This window comes from Scatophagus argus, chromosome 6, assembly GCF_020382885.2.
Source record: "Scatophagus argus isolate fScaArg1 chromosome 6, fScaArg1.pri, whole genome shotgun sequence".
In the NCBI taxonomy this organism is placed as follows: Eukaryota; Metazoa; Chordata; class Actinopteri; family Scatophagidae; genus Scatophagus; species Scatophagus argus.
The window spans coordinates 2,384,251-2,408,581 of NC_058498.1; the positions used below are offsets into that span (position 1 = coordinate 2,384,251).

General features: G+C 44.4%; 2 protein-coding genes across 5 annotated transcripts in view; one reads left to right on the forward strand and one right to left on the reverse strand.

Annotated features, from left to right (window-relative positions):
* The window catches only part of LOC124060774 (pituitary adenylate cyclase-activating polypeptide type I receptor-like), a 25,223-nt gene continuing 892 nt past the window's right edge, over positions 1-24,331 (forward strand). Inside the window, exons 1-14 of one of the 4 annotated variants that reach the window (XM_046392070.1) lie at positions 1-318; positions 7,731-7,880; positions 11,696-11,798; positions 12,634-12,747; positions 13,044-13,147; positions 13,248-13,345; positions 13,977-14,109; positions 14,198-14,351; positions 14,453-14,513; positions 14,597-14,666; positions 14,749-14,840; positions 15,476-15,605; positions 15,968-16,009; positions 16,651-20,378. In XM_046392070.1, coding sequence (XP_046248026.1) covers positions 7,821-7,880; positions 11,696-11,798; positions 12,634-12,747; positions 13,044-13,147; positions 13,248-13,345; positions 13,977-14,109; positions 14,198-14,351; positions 14,453-14,513; positions 14,597-14,666; positions 14,749-14,840; positions 15,476-15,605; positions 15,968-16,009; positions 16,651-17,040 — 1,551 coding nt within the window. In that variant the 5' untranslated portion in view covers positions 1-318; positions 7,731-7,820 and the 3' untranslated portion in view covers positions 17,041-20,378. Of the gene's footprint in view, positions 319-7,730; positions 7,881-10,383; positions 10,616-11,695; positions 11,799-12,633; positions 12,748-13,043; positions 13,148-13,247; positions 13,346-13,976; positions 14,110-14,197; positions 14,352-14,452; positions 14,514-14,596; positions 14,667-14,748; positions 14,841-15,475; positions 15,606-15,967; positions 16,010-16,650; positions 20,379-24,331 lie in introns of those variants that run through there. The other 3 variants (XM_046392072.1, XM_046392069.1, XM_046392071.1) reach the window with 3 other exon arrangements.
* Positions 22,564-24,331, reverse strand: part of LOC124060775 (pituitary adenylate cyclase-activating polypeptide type I receptor-like) — a 25,625-nt gene continuing 23,857 nt past the window's right edge. The window contains exon 13 of the mRNA XM_046392073.1: positions 22,564-23,793. Coding sequence (XP_046248029.1) covers positions 23,599-23,793 — 195 coding nt within the window. The 3' untranslated portion in view covers positions 22,564-23,598. The remainder of the gene's footprint in view (positions 23,794-24,331) is intronic.

Genomic DNA, 24,331 nt, shown 5'->3' on the forward strand with positions numbered 1-24,331 from the left:
ATGCGCGGTGCATTCTTCTGTGGAGGGCGAAGCGAGCAGCCATCCGCGGGGCAGCAGAATCGCTCAGAAATGATCTGACAAAGAAAAAGATCGGAATTAATTTCTGAAAAAGCAAAGCGTGTCGCATTTGTGTCCCGGCGGGACAAAGTCCACCTCAGTCTGTCCGAAGTGGAAGTTGTGCTGCCTGGAGCCACCGGGGAGTCCTGAAGCTTCTCAGCCCCGGGAGGGTTTGGTTTGTCCCCTGCGGTGTGCGGAGCCTTTCACCAACCCGGGGGACCCACAGCGCGGGAGCTGCACCTGGAAAATCTCCATAAAATGGTAAGATTTGACACAAACAGATGATTAAGAATCGCATAATCTCAAATTGAACACCGCGTTTGTGCACAACGTTGTCATCTTGACGGATGTTTGAAGGGGGAGCACAGCCGGAGATCCTGCGGCATGTGCCGCCTGGGCTCAGTGAGGAGGAGGTTCCTGCCCTGCACAGCGCGCAGTTTGCACAATTACTGCAAAGGGACAACATTAAACATCGAATATGAGACTACAGAAATGCAGTGCATGAGCTCACTGATACCCACAAACACGCTCTCAGCGTACTGACAAACGTCTGTCTATTCGTCCATATGCATGAGGAGTCTGTTCCTGAATAATAATGAAGTGGACATGACATTTGATGGTTAAAAATGAGTCATGGGATGCCACTTCGTCTCTGTGTCTGCATGCCATTCATACAGTCGTACATACATCATGTGCAGCATATAACATGCTGATTTATTGCAGGAATTACCCAATAACATTTCCCTTTATTCTGCATATTGAAGGACGTAGTGTCTGAGCTCCTGTGTGTCCTAAGATCTATGAAACCCAGGCCCTTAGGTTAAAAACGGGGACCAACCTTGTGATCAATCCTTCTATTGTTGAATCACAATTGCTGCTTTTTCTTCTCCGCTGCTGGCGTCTTATAGGGTTAAAACAGCTGCAAAAAACCCCTTTGGATCCCAGACGTCTTTATTCAGTCATCTGTTCTGTGTGTGTTTGACAGAGGTGGGCTTCCTCTCAGCATCACTCACCGCTGAATGTTTATGAATGTTCACGGCTGGCCAGAGAAAGGTGTGTGAAGGTGTGCGAAGATGTGTGCTCCTGCACGGCTGCAGATTGGCTGATAAAAACAAGGCTCGTGTTCAGCTATTTGTTTGCATTTCTGAATGCTCAGCTGCAGCCTCATTCACAAAGAGTGATGAATGAGATGAACATCCGTCCTGAATGCTGATCCGAGGCCAAACAGCTGCTGAAAGTCACAAAAATAACAGCGATGATATCAGTGCCTGCGTCGACTCTTTGTAGGAGGTGTTTTATGTGAAACAGCCGGGCTCGACCTTTGTGAGAGCTCTGAAACTGTATGTTTACCAAACTGGATAACATGGCGACGTTTACGGTTCACATCTGGTGATCACATGCAGGGAAACTGCAGAATCCTGTTTAGATTTGCTTGACTTTCTGGAGGCCGAGGTGTGCGAGATGACACAGGATGCTGCTGCTGAAACATTGGACACAGAAACGTCGGGGAAGTGAACTCTGTGATGCTGACATTTAAATGGGCCAATTAGCCTCGTTGTGTTGGCTGGCCTGAGCAGCAGAGGAGGGAGAAAGTGAGGGAGGGGAGGACATTAGGCGTCGGGCCCAGACTCAGCACGGCAGCCTTGTAACACACCCAGCATCGTGGATGAGCCGAGTGTCACTCAGGCTCATCGAGGAGACCCGGTGAGGGACGCTGATGCAAAAGGCTGCACATACGGCAAGGTTCCACTTCTCCTTTAAACTGAATACATTTTTCATTCATATGAAGTGTTCTGCAGTTCAGTGATGTGTGTGACGCTGAAACATCCAGCCAGATGGACATATTCAAGATGTCTTTTGTACCATTTTAGCCACAAAACTCACCCACATATTTAGTATTTTTTTGGAAAATGTGTTAGTCTCCACCAGAATTTAAAATGAAAGTGTGTTTGGAAGGAACACAAGCAGCGTTACTATCCAAAGAAACCCATAACAGGTCCAAACCATTTCCTTCTGAAACTTAACGCAGCAGTGTGTTGTTATTGTGTGCGTGGAAACACATTAAAATGCACATCACAACAACATCAACTCTAGTTTTTGAGTCATTGCACACACAGGCCTGTCGGTTGTGGCTGCATTCCATTTCAGTTCACCAGCTCCAGGGCTCTGGTGTTCACAGATTTGATGTTGGTCCTCTTTCACCTCGCTGTGCCAGGACTGCCCTCGTGCCGGTGTGTGTGTGTGTGTGTGCTTGTGCTGGGGGTTGTGTTTGCACTGGTTTAAGGAGAATAAGGCCTTACGGCTGCTGGGTGTGCTCGGAGTTTTACTCAGGGCCCTCAGTTATCAGTCAGAACAGATCCAGCCTTTTAAGAATTGCTCTTTCTCATTAGTGTTCTGTTGGACCAGACGTGCACTCAGAACAACAACATTGTGGGTCAGCGTGGTGGTGAAGTGGAAACGATCTGCCCGTCATGGTCTGTCTCTGAGAAATTCAGGCCACAAAAGCACTTAACTACAGACCGAAGTCTGGACTCGAGCTCTGGGTTCTGGATTCAGGGTTGGCCCATCATGGAGTGATGTCCTGTCAAGTGTGAATTATTTATTTATTTTGTTAATGTCTCACCTGGGCCCGCCCCTCTGTGCTATGATTGGCTTGTGTTTTACTCAGAGCCCTGATGCAGAGCTCTACTTCGGGGTTCTGTTGTAACCCAGTGAACCAAACCAAGTTTTTCCCTGAACGTGAAAACTGAGGCGCAGTAGTATCAGCCAATCACAGCGCAGTAGAGTGAGACGAGGGGGACAAAAAAGTTATGCGTGTTGTGCTGAGCCTGAGGACAAGGACACATTTATAATCTGGTGTGTCGAGTTAGAAGTTTAAGTGTTTGAAGTGTTTGAAGGACGAAATTTTCAAAAACCACTTTGTGAAAGACTTAAATGTGCTGTAGTCAGCACACGCCTGCTTGTTTTCTGTCATGACTAACATGTCAGCAAATGTTTACCTCAGACACAAACACATAAACAAGCATTTCTGATTGGTTGGTTGTCTTGTTCTGTCTGCTCAGATGGTTTTGAGCTCTTAAGTTCAATATTCAGTTACATTTTAATGGGACTGTGCTGTGCTGACTGTGCGCTGGGGTTTTGTGTTGACCCCCCCTCCGGATGGACGTGGATGTGGTAAATGGTGCTTGGGGACGCAAGTGAAATGTGTTGCCACTAAACATTTAGCAGACGCATCGACCATCAACTATTTTACGACACGTTAATGGGCTGCATTTTCTCACACTGTCAGTAAAAAAACCTGTGCTAAAATGTGTGTGCTGCAGCAAATTAGCAGCAAGTTTACAGCACAATCACCAGACGTCTGTGCTGCAGTTCAGCACACGAACAGAAGAATCTTGATTTTAGGATCATTTTCCTCATGCTGTTGTACGAGGCTACCAGAGTGTCGTCAGTTGTGCAGAAACTGTATAAAATTTACTGGCTAACATCCCTTCACACAGAAGTCAGAGAGAAGCGTCTCAAATGAAAGAACATCAGACAAAGAAAACAGATCTGATTGGCCCTCTGCTTCTCGTACATGGCAGAAGAACAACCAATAGGAAAACGTCCAGATATTAGCAACAGTTACACTTGACGTCAACGTAAACTTACCTGTAAAACACATGAGCCTTCGTGGCGTGCGTATCCTGACAGGAAACGCGGTCTTACGCTACAGAAAATCAAATGAATTCTGTGAATAAATGATGAACAAAAGATCATCTTGATGCTTCAGAGTATTCACTTTCTGCAGGATTTGATCTTTAGCTGCTCCTGGTGTGTGTGTGTGTGTGTGTGCCTGAGGACATGTGATGCTTTTTGCTCCAGCGTGTCTTTGCCTGATTCTCGGGACGACGCAGCCCCCCAGTGAATTGTGGGAAAAAGGGGACATAATGGGAGCGAGAAACCAGGACAGTTCCTCATATTCCTCTCCCTCTCTGCTTCTCTTCTTCTCTCTCTGTGTGATTAGTGCTCCTCCCTCTCCCTCCCCAAAAATAATGAAGACTAAGTCATGTCTGTGTATATTAATTCCTCCCATAATTCCATGGGCTAAATTTAGAGCCAGAAACTTGAGTGACTTACTGTGATGTTCACTGGGAATTAAATGGTCCGGTGCTGGATTAGCACATTAGATGATGACTCGTGAAGCAGCACACAGAAGGATATCTGCTCTTCTCTTCATTTGTTTTTTCTGAAGTGAGAATCAGTCAGCGCTCAGATGAGAAGTAGAAGAAGAAGAAGAAGACAAAGAAAGAGAAGAAGAACTGAGGCTCTGTGAGGGACTGGAGGGCGATAAGCCACTGCATGCCTTAGCCCTCCAGGCCTCAGCAGCTGTCAAAGCCTGACCAGACCAAAACGTGTCCTGAGGGACCAAACTGCTCCCACCGAAAACACACATCAAAGTGTCTCAGTCCCGCTCTCTCTCTCTCTCCCTCCATGCTTTTCTTTCTTTGTCTACCTAATGATGTGCCTCATCACGGGGTCCTCACAGCCTTTTTCCCCGTCAGAGCGGCAGCGTCGTAGGTGAGTGATCATTAAGAGAGTCTCACTCCTCTTTTCCCGCTTACCCCTGAGAGAGATAAATCCTGAGTGTTTTCACACACACATGCACACACACACACACACACACACACACTCTCCTCCTCCTTCAGCTGCTGCTTTGCCGCCTTTTTCAGTTCCTCCTTCATTTATCTTCCCCCTCTTGAATGAAACTTTAGCTGGAAGTGCCATCAGAAGTAAACTGAAATGTGCATATGTTTAGTTTGCATGTGTGTTTCTTTAATTATGTGTGTGTGTTGTTTAGAGGGAGCATCAAACATTATACGCACACACACACACACACACACACACACACACACACACACACGCACACACTGGGGCTGACAGTGTTGAACATGAAAGCCGTTGAGACTCATTAAGACACTGATTACAGCTGAGGGAGGAGGGTCCTGAGTAGCTGCTGTGCTCACACACACACACACACACAGACACACACACTTCCTCAAGTTTTTTTACATTTGTGGGTAGCTGTAAACACTGCATGCATGTACAGCCTTGTGCATATTAATAAGACTCACTGAGTAAACAGGACCGGGTGTCCTCAGAGAACGGGGCTGGACGGCGTGTGGTCAGTGCTGCTGTCTGTTATGTGACTTTAATGTTCACCTGCAGTTTAATGTTTTCTCGGCTGGGTCCCAGTTGTATTTTTTGTTCGAGTGGGTCGTAAACTGTCGTGAATGCAGTTCCGATCCGATTCTGGGATGTTTGAATTGACCGGGAGCGTCTTTTGATTCCGTTTCTATGTTTGGATTGTGCAGATGTCAGGATGCGTTTTGTCAGACTGATTCTTATTCTGGGTGTTTGAAGTGTGTGGTCTCCCTCGCGTCTCTCAGCACATGCACAGCTGTTTTCTCGATTCAGAAGATAACTTATAGTGAAGGTACCGTATAGTCAGGTCCAATGTATTTATTTAGCGCTAAATCACACCAGAACTTTCCATTAGAGCAGGTTTAGACTGCAGGTTTAGACCTGAAACCTGCAAGTTGTTCCCCCTAAATGTCAGCCTGGAGGGTCTGGTCTAGAGTTTGATCAGATGAGTTTCTTTTCTGGTGATTTTGATTTCCTGCCTCGCTGCAGTCTTTCAGAGTTCACCTGCTCTGGTCAGTTTGCATTTCTAACCACGCTGATCATTGTTTTTATTTGTTTTACGTCCACACACCGGACACTGACATCCCATGCGTTTTTCCTTAAGGTTTGTTACCACGGAAGACGCACACGTCCTGATTTCATGGAAAAACTCCTCACTTACGGTTTAACTTTCTCTTATTTTTTTCTCCTCTTCTTCTTCACAACTCCCACTGAGGCAGACCGAGATACCATCAGTGTTTTGGTGGTTTGTAACTCTTTTTTATCTGCAGAAATGAATTAATGGAAGTTTGTGCTCGAGCACTCACCATGAAAGCTTTTCTAAGAGCATCAGCAGCCATTATGCTGACCTTGGCAAAGCTGCAGTCGCCCATTCATGTTGTGTCTTGTTTTGTAAATTTTCTGGTGTGTGTGTGTGTGTGTGTGTGTTGTTCTGTGACTTATTCTGGCAAAATTTGAATGAAGGTCCTGCCTGAGTGGGGCTGTAATACATTAATATTCAGTGTGCATGATTCAAATTAAATGTGCTTACTTTGCGTGCGGAAATCTGGAAGATTCCATCGTTTCTACTGAACTTTGGACTGAGTTTAGTGTCAGCATTTGCTCAGATTAAAAACTGAAGCGTGTGATGAAATCTAAGGGACCGTGTTTACAGTAGAGCACAAGAAGGAGCAGAAGCAGGGTCCAGGTCCACGTGCTTCACTTCAGATCCAAACTCAGCAGCTCTCAGCCGTTGCCCCTGACAACGGCAGGAGGAGGAGTTTGTCTCTGGCAGCGTTTTGGTGGAGCACGAATGCCAAGCTGCCAGGCTCTCCCTGTGGGACGAGGCCGAACGTTCAGTCCTGCCACTTGGCTTCACTCGTGCAAACCCTCCAGGCCTGCAGAGTCGGGCTGCGTCCATGAGGACACAGGAACACGGGATCGTTACAGACACGCAACATGACATGCTTGTGTTCACACAGAAAAATCATCGAATCACTGTGTGCCACGTTGTAAAGAAAAGAAGATATCAGATTACAGATCAGATTTCCTCACATTTGACACCCTGTTACCGGGGAATGTTTGAAAAATGACTTTTTGTCTGGAGTTAAATTGGTTGATTGGTCTTATAGTTGACTGGCAGAAAATGATTTTCCATTCATCCATCCACACTCTGTGTACATTCTCTAAACGTTTTGTATGAATAAAATAAGGCATTCAGAGGCGTCAAGCTGAGCCGTAAGAAACCGGGACCGTTCAGGCCGTGCTGGCATCACGTCAGTGTTTTCCCACAACAAAACACGGCGATCTGATGATGTGTTGGAGGTGCGGCAGCTCTAAAACCTCACTGTGGCTGTTTCTGCTTGTATTAATCCTACCTGCAGTATTTAAGGGTGTTTTCACACAAAGTTCAGTGGAAAAACATGATGCATTGTGACAGCAGCTCTGGTCCACTTCCTGTTCACACAGGTCTTTTTACAAACGAACCAAGAGGAGTAGACATGAAGTTCATACAGAGCACTGATTGGACGGTTGTCGTGGCGAAAGTCCAGTGACTGCAAATGACTTACACCAATAAAGATACTGTACATGGCTTATACAGACTGATTTTAAGATGTTCTCCTGAACAGACCTGATGATCAGAAGATGGATGGATCCTCACAGCTCACATGCGCCTGTCTCACACCAACTCGCGATAAAACAATCTTGATGGAAAAACCGCACTCAAGGAATTAAGGTTCATTTGTTCTTGTAAAACACTGTGTTGTGTTTTTAATTTTGGCGTCTGTCCCTTTCAGAGAAAAACTGGCTCCATGTGTCACAGATTTACTTTGAGTCAGATCCAAATGGAGTTTAATGGAGGTTTTTTTAAACATTTCCATTTGTTTAAAGGAAACGTGCTCTCCGGCTCTTCAGAGATATACACAGACATTTAAAGAGAGTAAGTGTAATGTATGAGACATAATGCAGACGCCCTGTGTCATGATGTCCCACTCTCTCTTGTCTTTCAGATCCCAAGGTGAGCTGACTTCCTGCTGCGTTCGTCTGTCCAGCTGTAAGAGCTCGGTGTTCAGAGGAAACTCCTGACTGAGAAACCCAAAATGTCTGCTGCTAACATCAGAGCGCTGATCCTCACCCTCCTCCTCCTCCTCTTCCCCTTGGTGAGCTGATTTAAACTGCTCTTGTACCTTTAAAGGATAAAATGTCAGATGCAACAGGTGAAGCTGAACATGAATACATTCAGCAAACAGGGATTGAGGTCTGATTTTTACGCACCTGCACAATCACTCGTACAGTTAAAGTAACCATATGGAGTGTCTGCATCAATAATGAATTGATCGCCGTGTTTGAGGGATGGTGGATAAAGATGCGTTCTCATCATTTATTCATTGTTTATTCAACATCATTCCTGTCCTCGTTATCAGACTCCTCATCGCCTCTCCTCCGTGAAAAGCTGTTGTTAAACGTGAGTCATCTCCCTCGGGCTGAGGTGTTGTCTGAGAAACCGAGAGACGAGGTTAAGAGAAGATGGTGGACGACAGCAGGAGGCCTGAAAGAGGGGAAGGCAGGGACTCAGAGCTGGGCAGATTGACCGGTTGTGGGAATGAGTTATGGGTTATGTGTTGCTCTCTCCAGTGAGGCCACTGCTGCATTGACACAGTCAAAGTGGACGTGTTTTCAGATGTTTGGGCTGATCGAGGTCAACGCTCCTGGGAAACTGGGCTGAAAAAGAAAATCATTTTGAGATACACCATATAAAAGAGTAGTTGGAAGTCCTTGTTAAGTCCTCATGCCTAATGGTCAAAAGAGCAGCCCAGAGAAGACGTCTTACCTGAAAGACGCCCCCACACACATGTATTCAGGCATACATGAGAAGGATATTCACGGTGGCTTGCAGCACGGAGGCTTTGCATGTTCTTCCTGTGCTTGTGAGGGTTTCTGCAAGGTGCTTTTGGTATATTAACTTAATTGTCCACTCAGTGTCCCTGAAGTGGGCACTGGCTTAGATGTGCAGTTGGTCTCCTCTGGGATGGGTTAAATCTAGAGTTTCATGATATGACTGCATGTGACAAATAAAGCCTCTTCCTCTCCTTCTAAAAACCCTTAAAATGGTACCTGCTCCTTCTCCTTCACTAAAGTCAAACTATTGGACACAAGATGTGCCCAAAAGCATGTCAAACATGAGGAATGTGAGACACACAAGGCGCTGAGACAAACAAACAAAAAAAACAATATTTCAAATTAAAACAGGAAACAGAAGACAAAAATCATCAGGACTATGACACTGTGTCGTATTATTAAGTACAAATGAGCACTTACATGCGTGATATAATCATAAGACAAATTTTAAATACACACACTCACGAACGACAGTTTGACCTAGTTAGATGTAGTGGAGTGATTTAGGCCAAACAGATATGATGTAATTAGTCACAGGAGGTTAAACCGCAGAGAAATAAACACAGCAACTTGTTTAAAGTCCACAAGATTCCCACAGTGTTTTCCAAACAACCACCACCATCTTCTCTGACTCATGTTAGTCATAATGTAACTGACTTCAGGCATGAGCAGGGGGGGGAGAGTCGCCAAAACTGTACGCAAGCAGAAGTAGCCCAGTCAAGTCCACAGGAAATAAAAGTGATTTGGTTTTGAGCATGATTATTTAAATGCACACTGTTCGATTTTTTTTTTTTCATTATTCTGGTAAGGCTTTCTGTGGGGGGTTTGAATGTTTTTCTGGGGTATTTCACCCATTCATGCAGTAGAGCATTTGTGAGGTCACACACTGATGTTGGACCAAAAGGCCTGGCTCACAATCTCCGTTCCAGTTCATCCCAAAGGTGTTGGATGGGGTTGAGGTCAGGGCTCTGTGTGGGCCAGTCAAGTTCTTCCACACCAAACTCATCCAACCATGTCTTTATGGAGCTTTGCTTTGTGCACTGGGGCACAGTCATGCTGGAATAGAAAAGGGCCTTCAACAAACTGTTGCCACAAAGTTGGAAGCATAGCATTGTCCAAAATGTCTTGGTATGCTGAAGCATTAAGATTTCCCTTCACTGGAAGTCAGGGGCTGAGCTCAAACCCTGAGGAACAGCCCCATAAAGAGGCTGTCTGGATACTTTTGTCTATATAGTGTCTGATATGTGTGCAAATATTTTGAAACCAACAGAAACTCATGCTGCTGCCTGTCAGCCTCAGTGTCAGCATCTTCTCTGATGTCCTCCTGACTTCACAGCAGGGACTCTTGACAGACGTCTGTACATATTAGCTGCCAGTGAAAAGCTGAAAGTTAGCTGCTTCACTGGAGCGCACATGGCCACGATTTATTGTTGCACACTTCAAACAGATGATGATGATGATGATCGGTGCATTCACTGACAACCCGTGAAAGTACTGCTTTGTTGATGCCCTCTGCCTAGATTGGAGGAAAAGTTAGCGAGAGAAAAGGCACGTGTGGAGTGAGAGTGTGAGAGTGTTAACAATCGACTGGAATGTCACACGGTGAGAAGCGAAGGTGTGGGCTTAGAGGGGTGGATGTGTTCACTGACGGTCCAGGTGTAAATCACATCTCATGCTGCGAGGGTTTATATTTTAAATTTTAATAATTCAATGAGCTGAATTTTGTTTAGTCTGGGGTTAAAACTCAAAAAGGATCAGCAGAATGCCACTCAGTTTATAGATGAAGGTTTTTTAGTATTCAACCTTGACCCAAATGTCCACACTTCTGCAGGTGTCTCCACTTATTTCACCTGAGCAGATCTTTTCTCAGCCCTGTGTGGGTGTGTACAGATCGTCCCTGACTGATATCTCCGTTAGATGTGTTGCATCTGTTAAGGCAGGAAGATTCATTCTTACATGGAGCCCTCAGCCTGAACCTGAACAGGAGTCTGATCAGGTGAACGAAGTGAAAACACCTGCGTGGGTGTGCAAGACCTTCTAACTGAGTGGTTTGACTTTCCTAACCTTTCCTGTAGCCTCTTCCAGATCGCACACACAGATTTTATCTGTTGATATAAACATACTGATAAGTGCAGCTTTAAAGCTGAAGGTTGATCCAATATGGAGGTAAAAAGCAATAACAGTGTTTTTTCTTCCAAGTCCATGGATGTGACCAAACTAGTGTCTACAATGTCTCACAAATGGTTTAAGATGCAATAACATCCACATTCATGTAACAGCGGTCTTGAGAATGTCATCAGCCCAGCCATCTGTGCTTTTACTGCCAGTGAATTCAATTTAAGTGCACATCAATCGTCCGGCGGAGTCGTGTGTCGACACACAATGCCCCCAAACTGCTGTGTCTCTGGTAAACCTTCAGTGAGTGAATCCCAGCCGGTGCTGTTGACGTCAGCATCTAAATGCTTCACTGCTCCTCTGCTGCACCCCATAAAACTGTGACGTTACGTCTCCAGGACTGACGCCAACACGGAGACACCAGATCGCCTTCTTACCAGACATCCACCTCCTCCATCCCCTGGCCCCCTCCGTCCCCAGCGTCAGCCCAGCATCGTGTCAGAGAGGCTATGCGGGAAACGTCTGTGGACATGACCGCCATGTCTGGACATGACCGCTCTGGGACTGAGGGCTCTGATCTCTGGCCTCGTGTTTGCAAGCTTAAACACTCTCCTGTGTGTGTTGGTCGTGAACAAATGGCTGGCACGGACCGCTGTGACAAGTGCACGTCTGAAAGCCTTTCCTGCCTTGTTTTCACTGGAGTAACGCCCCTCCTCTGGGTCAGTTAGCACGGGGAGAGGGCCAGCAGCTCTGAAGCGGCTTGTTTAATTGGCTGAGTGCATAAACAGATCCCAGAGCTAAGACCTCTCCCACACTGTGGTGTGAAGCACATGCTGAAGCTAATGAAGCAGCCTCTTCCGTTTTACCTTAGGGTCCTTCCTGATGTCTAACCACTCCACTCTCTCTCTTTCGCTCTCTCTCTCTTTGTGGTGTGTGTGTGCGTGTTCGTGTTGTTTTCCAGGTCGCGAGCCAACAGGTGCCCTCAAACTGTGTGATCAAGAGGGAGCAGGAGAAATGCATGGAGATGATGGCGTCGGATGATCCTGGGAACGATCCAGAGTTTGGTAGGTGGGGGATGATGTCTGTGTGTGTGTGTGAATGAATTCTTATGCTTCACTCTGACAGGGTGAAGGAGGAGCTGAGGCTTTAACTGGCAGCATCTCATAATGCTGATGATGAGGAGGCTTAAAATGAGAGATGATCAGTGAGACAGTGAGTGACAGGCATCTCTGACTGATGGATCGAATTGATTGATCGCCTTATCGTTTCAGCTTTACTAACTGTTGGATAGTTTAATTTATAATTTCATGTATATATGTTTTGTATTTAAAATCTTGCCACTGTACTCTGTGAACATGTATGAGCTGCTTGAAGGGGAACATTGTTCGTCTTTGTATGGAGATCAGTCAGAGCTGCTTTACTAAGTCACAAACTAAATTTGGAAATCAGACCATCCTGTTTTAGCTGTGTGCACGGCCAAAAGCCAACATCTCAGCCATAACTGAGGGCTGCAACCGCGTTTTCCAGCTTTGTGTCCCATCTAAAGCGATTTTAACATAAACCACCAGCCATAAAATGCAGTGCAAGTCTCCTTTCTCTGATTCTCTTTCTTGATTGTCTTTTGTCTCCTTGTCTCCTTGTTTCAGAAACCAAAAAAAAGCCAAAATATATAAATAAAATTTGAAATGAGCAGCCCACAGGCTGTGCTAGCAGAAAGTGACACATATAATTACTGACTGTTTACTACCAACAGGAGGTGTGATGAAAGACTTTTGGGTAACAGCGATATGGACTCATAACGGCTGCTGCCATGGGAGCTGACATTTCAGATCTGTGATTTTGCACTAATTCTGAATGAGTTTCATGTTCGCCCTTTTTCTGAACCTGTTGTGTCCTCAGGCTGCCCGTGGATGTGGGACAACCTGACCTGTTGGCAGCCTGCGAGGATCGGAGAGGTGGTCGAAGTCAACTGTCCCGAACTCTTCTCTCAGTTCATGAGTGAAGAAGACTACGGTCAGTTATGTTGGTTTTGTTGGACTCACGCTGTGTGTGAAGCCACATTTACTGTACTGAGGACATTTTGTCCATTTGTTTTGAGGTCAAGGGTTTTTGTTTGGACGGAGGTCACAGTCAGGAGCTTAGGGAGGATCCTCACAAGTGCAGTGTGTGTTTGTGTACTGCTGTATTGGCAAAATTCACAGAATGAACGTGCAGCTGCTGCTGGAGGTGGTTCTGCATCGCTTCCTTTTTTTAACCCCAGAAGTAAGTCTGCTTCTGCCATAATCAGGTGAGGTGTCCTGTGTCCACAGAGCTGGGGAAGGTGAGCCGTAACTGCACCGAGTTCGGCTGGTCAGACACTTTCCCTCACTACATCGACGCCTGTCTGTATGAGGAGGGAAACAGCAGCCATACGGTCAGTTTACGCCTGCAGCCGCGTCACAGTTGGGTCGTTTTACGTGAGAAAAGTCTTTGCAGTTTGCTCAGGTTCTGTGGTGTTTGTGTTTCCGCCTCAGGACATGTACTACGTGTCGGTGAAGGCTCTGTACACTGTGGGCTACAGCACCTCTTTGGTCTCGCTCACCATGGCCATGGTCATCCTGTGCAGGTTCAGGTGAGGCGTCTGGGGGCTCATGGATGGGACTGCATTACGATAATATATGATGTGAAAAGTGTTTCCTGCTGACAGACCGTCTCTGACTTTAATCATGTCCATAAGAAGGAAATTGCAGCTCATGAAAAGAAAACACATTAAATATAAAGCTCAGCAGTGATACTCTTTGGCTTAATCTGTCGTCTGTGTTCACTCTGGTGTGAAAGTCCAGTGATAACTCTGACAGAGAGTGCAGTCGGAGCTCTGGTGTTAAAGTGGCCTCTCAGGTGAGGCTCAGCTGAATCAGGCGAAGAAGAAAATGTTCTTGACTGAAGCCCAGCGAGGAAAACGATTCTCTTCAGATTTTATTTGAAACACAGTGAAATAAGTTTAATCAACTGTAACCGCACAAAATGAAAACATTTTATCACAGCTTTATAGATAACTAAAAAGCTCGTTGTCATGTATCCGATCCAGTCAGCTGCAGCATCCAGCATGTAACTGATATCCAATAAGGAGACCAGTGAAAAGACTTTTTAATTACACTAAATCTGTAGAAGTTAATACAGCCGAGATGCAAACATTCATTCTGATGACTGTCAGTTTTCATGCTCATTTTAATGTGAATGTCATCGTGTGTTTTTCTGCACAGGAAGCTTCACTGTACCAGGAACTTCATCCACATGAACCTCTTCGTGTCGTTCATCCTGAGGGCTATTTCGGTGTTCATCAAAGACGGCGTGCTGTACGCCAAAGAGGACAGCGAGCACTGCTTCATACACACTGTGAGCAACACAAACACGTCTGCACACTGTGTTAACATTTCACTTTGAGCGTCCGTTGAGTCTCTTGTTGTCTTTTCTCTCCTTGAAGCTGGAGTGTCGGGCAGTGATGATATTCTTCCATTACTGCGTTCTTTCCAACTACTTCTGGCTCTTCATCGAGGGCTTGTACCTCTTCACCTTACTGGTGGAGACCTTCTTCCCCGAGAAGAGATATTTCTACTGGTACATCATCATCGGCTGGGGTGAGACATCACGTTTCATAGCTGCTCATTTCCTAGCTGCTTGTAGTCCTGACCTCCTTATTGAAGGCTGCGCCATGTGTTGGTGTTTTCTGTGACAACAGGAACCCCCACAGTGTGTGTGACCATCTGGGCGGTGCTGAGGCTGCACTTTGATGATATCGGGTAGGTGAGGAACCACCGAGCTGAGTCTCATGACGAAGCTGGTCTGATCTGGTGCTGAGTGAGTCTCTCTTACGGTCTCTCAGGTGCTGGGACATGAATGACAATGCTGCCATCTGGTGGGTGATCAAGGGACCCGTGCTGGCCTCCATTATGGTACGATATCACTCATGACCACAAGGAAACAGTCCTTCCATAGTTTTTTTTTTTTAAATTACATAAAATTTCTTTTTTACAGATCAACTTTGTGCTCTTCATTGGCATCATCATCATCCTTGTGCAGAAGTTACAGTCTCCAGATATCGGTGGAAATGAATCCAGCATTTACCTGTGAGCAATTTTACTTCCCATTCTGCATTTTCTGTCTGCATGCATTTGGTGTGATTTGAGCTGCTTTTGGCTTTCTGCTGCTCTTCTGCACGCTTTATAAAAAGGCTGCGTTCACTCTCTCGCAGACTCAATGTTTTCTTAAAAGCAATTTTCCATTCAATCATTTTTTTTAATTAAGCCAAAACAAAAAACAAATGCTAAGTCTGCAAAACGTGTGGATCGAAAATGCGACGATTTCTAACTCTGACAGAGAGTGCAGTCGGAGCTCTGGTGTTAAAGTGGCCTCTCAGGTGAGGCTCAGATGAATCAGGAGAAGAAGAAAATGTTCTTGACTGAAGCCCAGCGAGGAAAATGATTCTCTTCAGATTTTATTTGAAACACAGTGAAATAAGTTTAATCAACTGTAACCGCACAAAATGAAAACATTTTATCACAGCTTTATAGATAACTAAAATCAAACCGAACCAGTGTGACAAAAACATTTTAGTTCACAAAAGTACAAAACTAGACTTTAACAAAAGGAAAACCAACTGAACACGGTGTGTGTGTGTGCGTGTGTGTGTGTGTGTGTGTGTGTGTGTGTGTGTGTGTGTGTGTGTGTGTGTGCGTGCGTGTGTGTGTGTGTGGTCCTGCAGGAGGTTGGCCCGCTCCACTCTGCTCCTGATCCCTCTGTTTGGGATCCACTACACTGTGTTTGCCTTCTCCCCTGAGAACGTCAGCAAGCGAGAGCGTCTGGTGTTCGAACTCGGCCTCGGATCCTTCCAGGTGACCGACGACAGACGGCCAGTCATTGAATTAAGTAACAGCCAGCGCAGGAGGGACGAGGCTTTAGACCTGACTGCTGTGAGACTTGACCCGACTTGACCCGGACTCTGAACACTTGAGACTTGATCCAATGAGTCAAAAAAGCTTCTTTTTTTTAAAAAAAAATCCGTCAACTTGCTGTTAAATACAAATCCAATATCAAAGGCCTTAGATGAGACCTCATTCATTAAAAAGACAATTTGATTGTGGTGAATTTCTCAGTAGTCAAGAGAAAAAGCCAGTCAGACTCCAGCTGGTTGTGGTTTTTGCACCGTGTGTCCATGTGTCTCATGTCTCATGTCTGACTTCCTGTGTCTCCTCAGGGCTTTGTGGTGGCCGTCCTCTACTGCTTCCTGAATGGAGAGGTAAACCTCCTCATGACTTTAACTCACACGACAACAATTTAATAATCAAACATATGTAACAAAACATGTATTTGAAATGCAAATAATAAGGTATTGTCTGATTTAGTCACAAACATCTGAAATCCTTTTGTGATGGTTAAAAATCTACTGAAAATGAAAAATTCTGTACCACAACTTGTGGTTTCACTGTTTCACAAACAGCGGCTCACATTTTCTCACCTTTTCGGTAACAGGAACTACAAAACATTTTGGTGTGTGGAGACATAAAACCCAGCTGAAAATTAAGCCAATGTATTTCCATGGAGAAAATAGTATTTTAGGTGAATTCCTTACAGGTGAATTCAGGTATTTTTAACCCTGGGTTGTCATTCTGAGTCTCAGCCAGAGAGACAGAGAGGTCAGTTGTTGCAGGAAGTTTGGATTTTATCTCCACCTTCATGGCTGAATATCTAACAGCTCAGATTTCAGAGCGGTTTCAGACCAATTCCAAAACCTTTCCTTTACACACCAAAATGTGTAAATACATGGCCCAGGGTTAAAAATGCAGGGATTTCCCTTTAAATACAGAGACATAGAGTGAGGCTGAGGGACAGTGAGCTTGTCTCTTTCCAGCGAGGTCCATTAATAATGACCTTGTGAAGTATATCCCTCAAGGTGCAATCGGAGATCAAGAGGAAATGGCGCAGCTGGACGGTGAACAGGTACTTTGCTGTGGACCTGAAGCATCGGCATCCTTCGCTGGCGAGCAGTGGGGTGAACGGGGGCACGCAGCTGTCCATCCTCAGCAAGAGCAGCTCGCAGATCCGCATGTCCAGCCTGCAGGCCGAGACCCCGGCCACCTGAGCGGGGACGCCACGTCCGGCAACGACGGCGCCTCTGGACCTGACGCCGCCAAACCTGCCACCCCCACCCTCGTCCCGATGACCAGCCTCACCAACCCGTTCCTCAACCCGTACCCCAACCCATACCCAGACGAAACCATGATGGAAACCCAACTCAGCTCCAGCGACCCGGAACAGCCTCTAGTCTGACCTGCCTCACTCTGAAATCTCTTCATGTCCTCTGACCGGGTCCAGCTGGAACACAAACCTGTTCCCGAGTCGTCTTCAAAGGGCATGAATCTCACGTATTCGTCAAACGTCTCGTTGGGCTGTAACCTGCGGGAGAAGCGCGGTCATCTCTTTGTACATATCGTCTGAGTGTTTTAACGTGTCTGGTGCTACAGTATTTGCTGCTGTTCAGCACAGAGGGACCAGAGAGCTCTGCAGTACCATCATTCCAGTCTGCCCGAGGACGTCCTCAACGTCAACCCTCAACATTTAGTTAGAGTACACGCTGCGCTCCTCTTTGAGTACACGCTGCATGATGGCAAATGCAGTATTTAATTTTTTTGACTGCCCAAACCCTGGACTGAAATCCATGACATCTCAGTGTCTGCTGCTTTGATCCTGACACATCTGAAATATCTTAAAAGGGTAGTTTAGTTAAATCTGTTGACAACAATTTAAAAAGTGAAGGTTCACGCTCACGTCGGTGTTGTTAATCGGAGCCGAAGAGGCTTCATTCCTCGCAGCTCTTTGTGTGTGACCGTGTGTGAAAGCTCAGTGTTTTTTCCCACTAATGGCACAATCCCCTGTTTGTGAACTGTGACCCGTGTAAAACAACATAATGGCAGATGAACAATGTGGAGGAGAAGTTTCATCTGCGTGTGAAAAGGCAGGTTTCACGAGAAGGACGTGTTTTCTGCTGTTGCGTGCGTGTGTGTGCGTGTGTGTGTGTGTGTGAAGACTCTGAGGGTCTTCTTCGGATGTGTGCTCAGTGCTGAGGTTCACCGACTACGACCACAAACCTCCCCTTCGGATCTCAGCACTGCAGAGTCCTGAGAAGAAGACGCCTCAGGAGGTCAGCCGTCAGTACAGAAAATGTCAACGAAAAAGGACTCGAATCATGAGTTCATCTGCATGCATGAAATCGTATTTATTGTCCATGTGATTTTCTTTTTCTTCTTTAAGTTAATTCAGTGTTCAATTGGATGTTAAATTTCTCCTTTTTCTTCGCGAACTCTCAGAGTCTTGCCGGGCTGCCGTGGCGGCGGCGCTCTGTAACACTGACTCTCTTTTCACTTTCTTAATGCTGAGACTCTTCATCAGCCTCCTGCAGGAAGTTTCAACGTTGTACTGGTCCAGGTGAAGGTGTAGACCATTGGAAACATTCACTGTTCTTGGACTAAATTTCCTAATTTGTTTCTGAAAAATGACCATTTGGAAAATCTGTTTTCATTTTGATTAACGAGGGGGATTTTTTGTACCACCTTGCAGCATCTCCGTCTTTCTGCAGTTACTGTCTCTGGTGGCATTTGGTCTCTTTATGCGTGAAAACAAGCACATTGAGACGGATGTCACCGTCGTAGAGGGGACTTTTAACTCTGGGTGATTCTCTCATTCCAAAGACGAATTAATCGACTCTTTGCTGAGGTTTTGCACGGCCGTATCTGTTTGCAAAGGCTGACTTGGCCTTGCAGCTGATGTCACAGCAGATTTTTTCTTTGGTCCGACTCGACTATCCTCTGAATCCCGACGCTCGACTTTACGTTGTGTCTCCAAAAGTGCCTTTAAGCACAAAACAAAAATATTCTGACTTCTGTTGATGATTTAAAATAAAAAAAGAGATTTGTTTTTTGATTTTAAAACGAAACTGCAAAGTAAAGAAAAGGGTTGAACAAAGTGCTTTTATGATGCTTAAGACTAAATAAGCGTTTCAAACCTGGAGGCCTTCAAGCTGCTTCAACTCGTCTTTGCTGAAGATGAGCAGAACGTACGACAGATTGGCGTTTTGAAACAAGCGACTCGATGTGTCGGCGCACACAAGAGCAAAGTATTTTCTTCTTTTACTGACGCGTCCTTTGTTTTTCTCTCCAGCAGAAAAACTGAAAAATACAGAATTACAAAGAGTCTCATGGATCCAAACCGCAAAGAATTTGAAAATATGAGACAAATTTCAATTTAATGTGACTCGAATGGCTCATTTCTGCAAGGAGAGAAATAACTCGGTCTGAAAGCGTCTTTAAAGACAAGCTTGAAGCGGGAAAATGAGCAAATTCTTTGATATTTGCTGGTTTCCGAATACACGTTATTTATAACTGATGACAATAGAAGAGTACACCTGCTCAGTGTTGTACTGTGGTTAAATGCTGAGTTTTTCTCCACACAAGTCACACACTGAACATCATTTTGGTGATTTGCAGGTAAAAACATGTCAGTACGGACTCCTGAGACTGACAAAATGTAGTTAAATAATAATGAGTGTAAAAATCAACTAATCACAAATCAAATTACTGAAAAATTAAAATCCTTTTGTCAGCTTATTGGAAGTTTAAAGCATCAAAGTAATAATAATATTTATTGATGAATTCAGTTCAGTTTTTGACCTGACTGATATTTTTTTAAAACCCAGCAAACCCACCTTTCTAATTTATTGTTATGTTTATTTTTTTAAATGTAGATTTTTACATTATTTTAAGTGTTTCAAAGCCTCCACACTGCCAGGAAGATTTTTTTTACAGCCTAATTTTAAATATCAAACACCGTATTTAAAAATATAATATAATTAAATTCTCAGAAACAACAGGAGAGCACGTCTTTGCTGTCGAGTTTAAAATGAGAAGTGAAAATCTTTAGAGGACGATAGAGACAGAAAGGTTAGTCTTAACTTTGAGTCTTCGAGTACTCATCTTGCATGTGAATCCCATTTTTCTATTGTGGATCTGGTGAAATAGTTTTGTTTTTTGTCTACACGGTGGTATAACATTTCTTCAAAAGTGTATGTCAGACTCTGAAATATAGCAACAACTTTATAAAATGTCTTATTATTTCAAACTGTAAATCCAGTGAGTCCACATTCCCAGAAACGGTAAAGATGACTCAACCTCAGTGTCCTCAGTGGAAGCTAAAACATTCGACTCTGGCCATCAGGCTTTTCAACCACATTTTGTCCAGTTTTACTCCACGTCTGCACATCTCTTGACCTGCAAATGACCAAATCCGTTATTTCTGTGAGTCCAGAGAGAGAAAGAAGGGCTGACCGGAAACTGTACTGCCCTGTTGTTCTGCTGCTTGAAGAAATAACAGTGCAGATCCAGCAGCAGCCACAAGGGGGCCCTGTTCCATCTTGTGATGTTAGGAGGGGCAAAGGGCTGGACAATCACCACCTCTTCTTCTCTGGTTCAGTCTGGCTTCATTACAAACATTATGACAATCTCACCTGGTCGTGTTTTGTTGATGTGTTTAGAAATGATTTCCTCTAAGTGTTGATGTGGGAAGTGGAGCCTTATATTGCCAGTACTATGTTGATGTCAAGCCAAGCTATTATGGTAAGAATAAATATTCATTTGAACCTGTTGCTTTGAACTATGAAGTAGTTAGTCGAAGTGTTTGAAAGGTGTGTAGCCGACCTTTGTGACTAAATAAACTGCAGTTTAAATGTGCGAGACAGAAACAAGCTGCCAGTGTCGTACCTTGTAAATGGAGTTTCATGTGGTTCAAAGTGAGTATAGCTGTCATTTAAAAACCTGCGCTGTGATTGTTCTCATATTTTGATTTGCTTTTTCTTTACATGGTGATCGTGTTTGCTGCAAGTATAGACGCCTCCTGTAATGCCCCTGTGCTCTCTAATAGGCTGATGCATGCGTGTTAAATCGTTTTGATCTCATTTGACCAGCAGATTTAATCAGCAGGGAAGGTCGAGCTTTCAGGCCATTAAAGGGAATCTGAGCTGCGTCCTTGTTCTCAACTGTAATGACTGGATGAGGCAATTAATAAGCTAGAATGCGGATATTGGGTTTCAACTGTGAACGATTTATCGAATAGTAGCTCTAGTCCCATCAGGGCCCAGCGAATACTTTTCCTTTGAATGTTAAGATTTGCAGACATGAGGAAAAGTAAAGTGCCATAACAAAACCTGCTTTTTGTTCTTATTTTTACTGCCGAGCATGACAGGAACGTTGTTTTCTCTTTTTAGCTTTTTAATGGTGGCTCTCTTGACTGAATCTCTCCATTGTTTGAAGTTTCAGTGCTGATGGTTGAATGTAAAAGTAACTTAAAGCACTCGAGTCTGAGTCTGTCTGCTCGAGCTCCTCCTTCTTCGTTTCTTTCACTGCACAGTGCACCATTTTATCTTGTTTTGGTGTGTGCATTAGCGGTTTTTCTTTTTGTACATTATGAAAGTATCGACAATAAATGTTTTTAACTTGCTGGCTCTATGTTATCATGTGTGGTAAATATTGAGATGTCTGGATGAGGCTGAGGCTGGTTAAAGGTTTTTGGTTGTCCACAAATTTGAAGCAGTAACTGACCCCTTGACATTTTCTGATCTGCTTGTGGCTCTCAGCAACATTTGCTTCTGCTCCCCAAAAGATGGACATAGTACATTTGCTGGGGACTATTTTCAGCAGTTGATTAAATGAAATGGACTAAATCTTTGCCAATCTTTTCGTGGGATGTTGACAATAAGAAAAACAACAACAATCACCAGCCTTATCTGGTCATTTTCAACCCCAACCCAAAGAAGAAAACCCCAAATGAGACACTCACACACGTAGTAAACCAGAACCTGCAAGAGAAACGTCCACATCAGTTTTTCAAGTAATAAGAAGACGATTAACACTGACAACAGATGTAAACTAAAAAAAAAGAAGAAAAGAAAAAAAAGCTTTCATTCAAAAATCACCACTTCATAACATCATCCTTCACTTCCTCTCTTCACAATTTTAAACTGGATGAAAGCTCAGAGCACAATTGTCATCACGTCTTGAATCCGGCGACACAGAAGCACATGAGTTATGCTGCACAGCGGAGACTCAAGTACAGGCTACAGTTTCACAATCTTAAACAATACGAATTTGTTACACAGACCTGAACGCAAACCCACTGCGGTTTCAATCCACCTGAAGTGCAGAGAAAAAGTGATAAAGGCACTGAAGTGGCCGATAGCTGAGTAATGTCATATCATCTCACATGAATAATACTGTACATGTACATGTACACATGTGTGTACACTGTAGTAAACCTGCTAACTGCCTACCAAAGCACAGGAAACAATATAACCTTAAAGCACAGACGCACAAACACTGCGAGCCAGCAGCTTGAAAACAGTTCAGTTCAGATGAAACAGCTTCTCCATTAGCATTAGCATTAGCATTAGCACACCAATCAGCATCACTAAACCTCTGCTAACAATCACGGACCTTTTCATGTTGCAAAATTACAGCATATAAGAATAAAGCGAACTTACATGTATGGTACAAAATGTATGTTAAATATAAATACCAACATATCTGTTTCAAAGTTGTTAAAACTCTTTTTTAAAATTTTATTAAAGCAATGAGGTCATTTAATGTAGTCCATAAATCAGCTTGAGGAGCTGCGTACTGTCATAAAATACATGTAAACTCTAGTTCAGGTCTGTTTACATCCACACAAAAACATGAAAAATGATAATCCGACAAATAAATACCTTTTACAGTCTAGTGCTCCAGATGTGCGCTAGTGCACTGTGCAACATGTGGCATGCAGAGCCGCTAACGGTAACACGGGCGTCGAACAAAGAGAAAAGCTCTCTCATTCACAGGGTTAAACTGAATCAGTGACTGCAAGAAAATATAACGAAATGGCACTAATCCATAAACCATAAAAAATGAATACTTCAAGGACCATTAAGTGCATAAACGGCGATCAGAGTTCAGTGAACAGCTGTGGTATGTGCAGCCTGGGAGGTAAACTTACCGTGACTTTGTTCAGACATACATATGAGAGCCCCAGTCATTAAAAATATAGATATTTTTTAATTTTCTGAACATTTTCAATCCTGAAAATGGTGGAGACTCTCAACTTTTTAATCTCACAGCTGCAAGAAATTCCTGCCCCCCTGAAAACGTTTTCATCCCAGCTCGTCGCATACCGGCGCTTTGTCACGTACCAAGCGGGCGGTATTTGACACCCTGGGAAGGAGTCCAGTTTCCCTCTCACTCCTCCACATCGCTGTCCGTCTTTGTGGCTAACAACAAAGAGTACGGCTGCTGAGACCTGAACCAGAAGCTCTGCAGGGGGGCTGAGAGACTAAACCTGATTCTGTTTTTAAATTGATTCAGCTAAAACTAATGTTCTGAAGCCACATTCGCTGTGCGCTTGCTGTGACATCAGCGTTTTGGTAAAAGGGGAGGGATAATTCGGTGGTTGTGAGTAAGCATGTGGAGGAGGAGGACCCCCAAAGCAAAATCCCTCCGATGACAAACACAAGAGGCGAGAGAAGATGCAACCTCTCCGCCTGCCGATACCAAGTTGAAAAAGACAGTTAAAAAATAAAATCATGGGGGAAAGCTGAATGTGAAAGACGTGTGGGACGCTACAAATCAAAAAGTTAGTGGCTTAAGTTAACAGCTGGAAATGTGGCAGCCCGTGTGGGGTTCTGCAGATGATACAAACCGTGTAAAGTTAGGAGGTACCTTAAACATTCAACAATCAGGCTCTGTGGTTTGGTCACTTGTTCAGGATGGCGCCGGGCGGGACGTGAAGACCAGCGCTGTCCAATGCTCCTCAGACGGTGGAGACGTTGCTGGCTGTGAGGGCGTGAGTCTCTGAGGTGGGCTGATCTTTGGGGCTGGATTTGTCCAGGACTGAAATCTGAGTGACTGTGCTGCTTTCAGTGAACAACGTGCGACGTCGTTTACTGTAGCTCAGGTAGCTCTGAGTCTGCCACTTCCAGAACCTCTTCTTCAGTTCGGCCTGCACCTGAACGCGCGCGCACACACACACACACACACACACACATCAGCATCTACAAACAGAAAACTAAATCTTACAACATGGAAAGCAAAGGCTACAGAGGCCACATTGAACTGTGGTCTTGTCTGAAAGGTCAGTCACTTCCTATCAATTTTCCAAAACCTGCCATCGATCTTTAGCCTGGTTTCCCACCTGTCAGGTAGCAACTGGACATTATTTATTCCAGTACGACCTAAAAATCAAGACTTCCTTTCTCTTTTATCAATAAAATTAATTATTTCCTGCCTCCCTGCCCAACCTCATCTACACCTACAAAACTTCTGAAAAATAAAGTCAGTCAGAATGTCATTTAGCACGTTTAAAGTCCTGTCCCCGAACGCAACATCTGCAAAAATGGCTGTTCAGAGCTAAAAATTGTTGTGATATTTAAAACAAAAGCTACTGATCCAGCACAGATGTTTGGGCTTTTTAATTTGTTATTTCAATTTGCTGGCTTTTCACTTTTCATCAAACTGTTATTTTTCTGCACTTTTGTACAAAACAC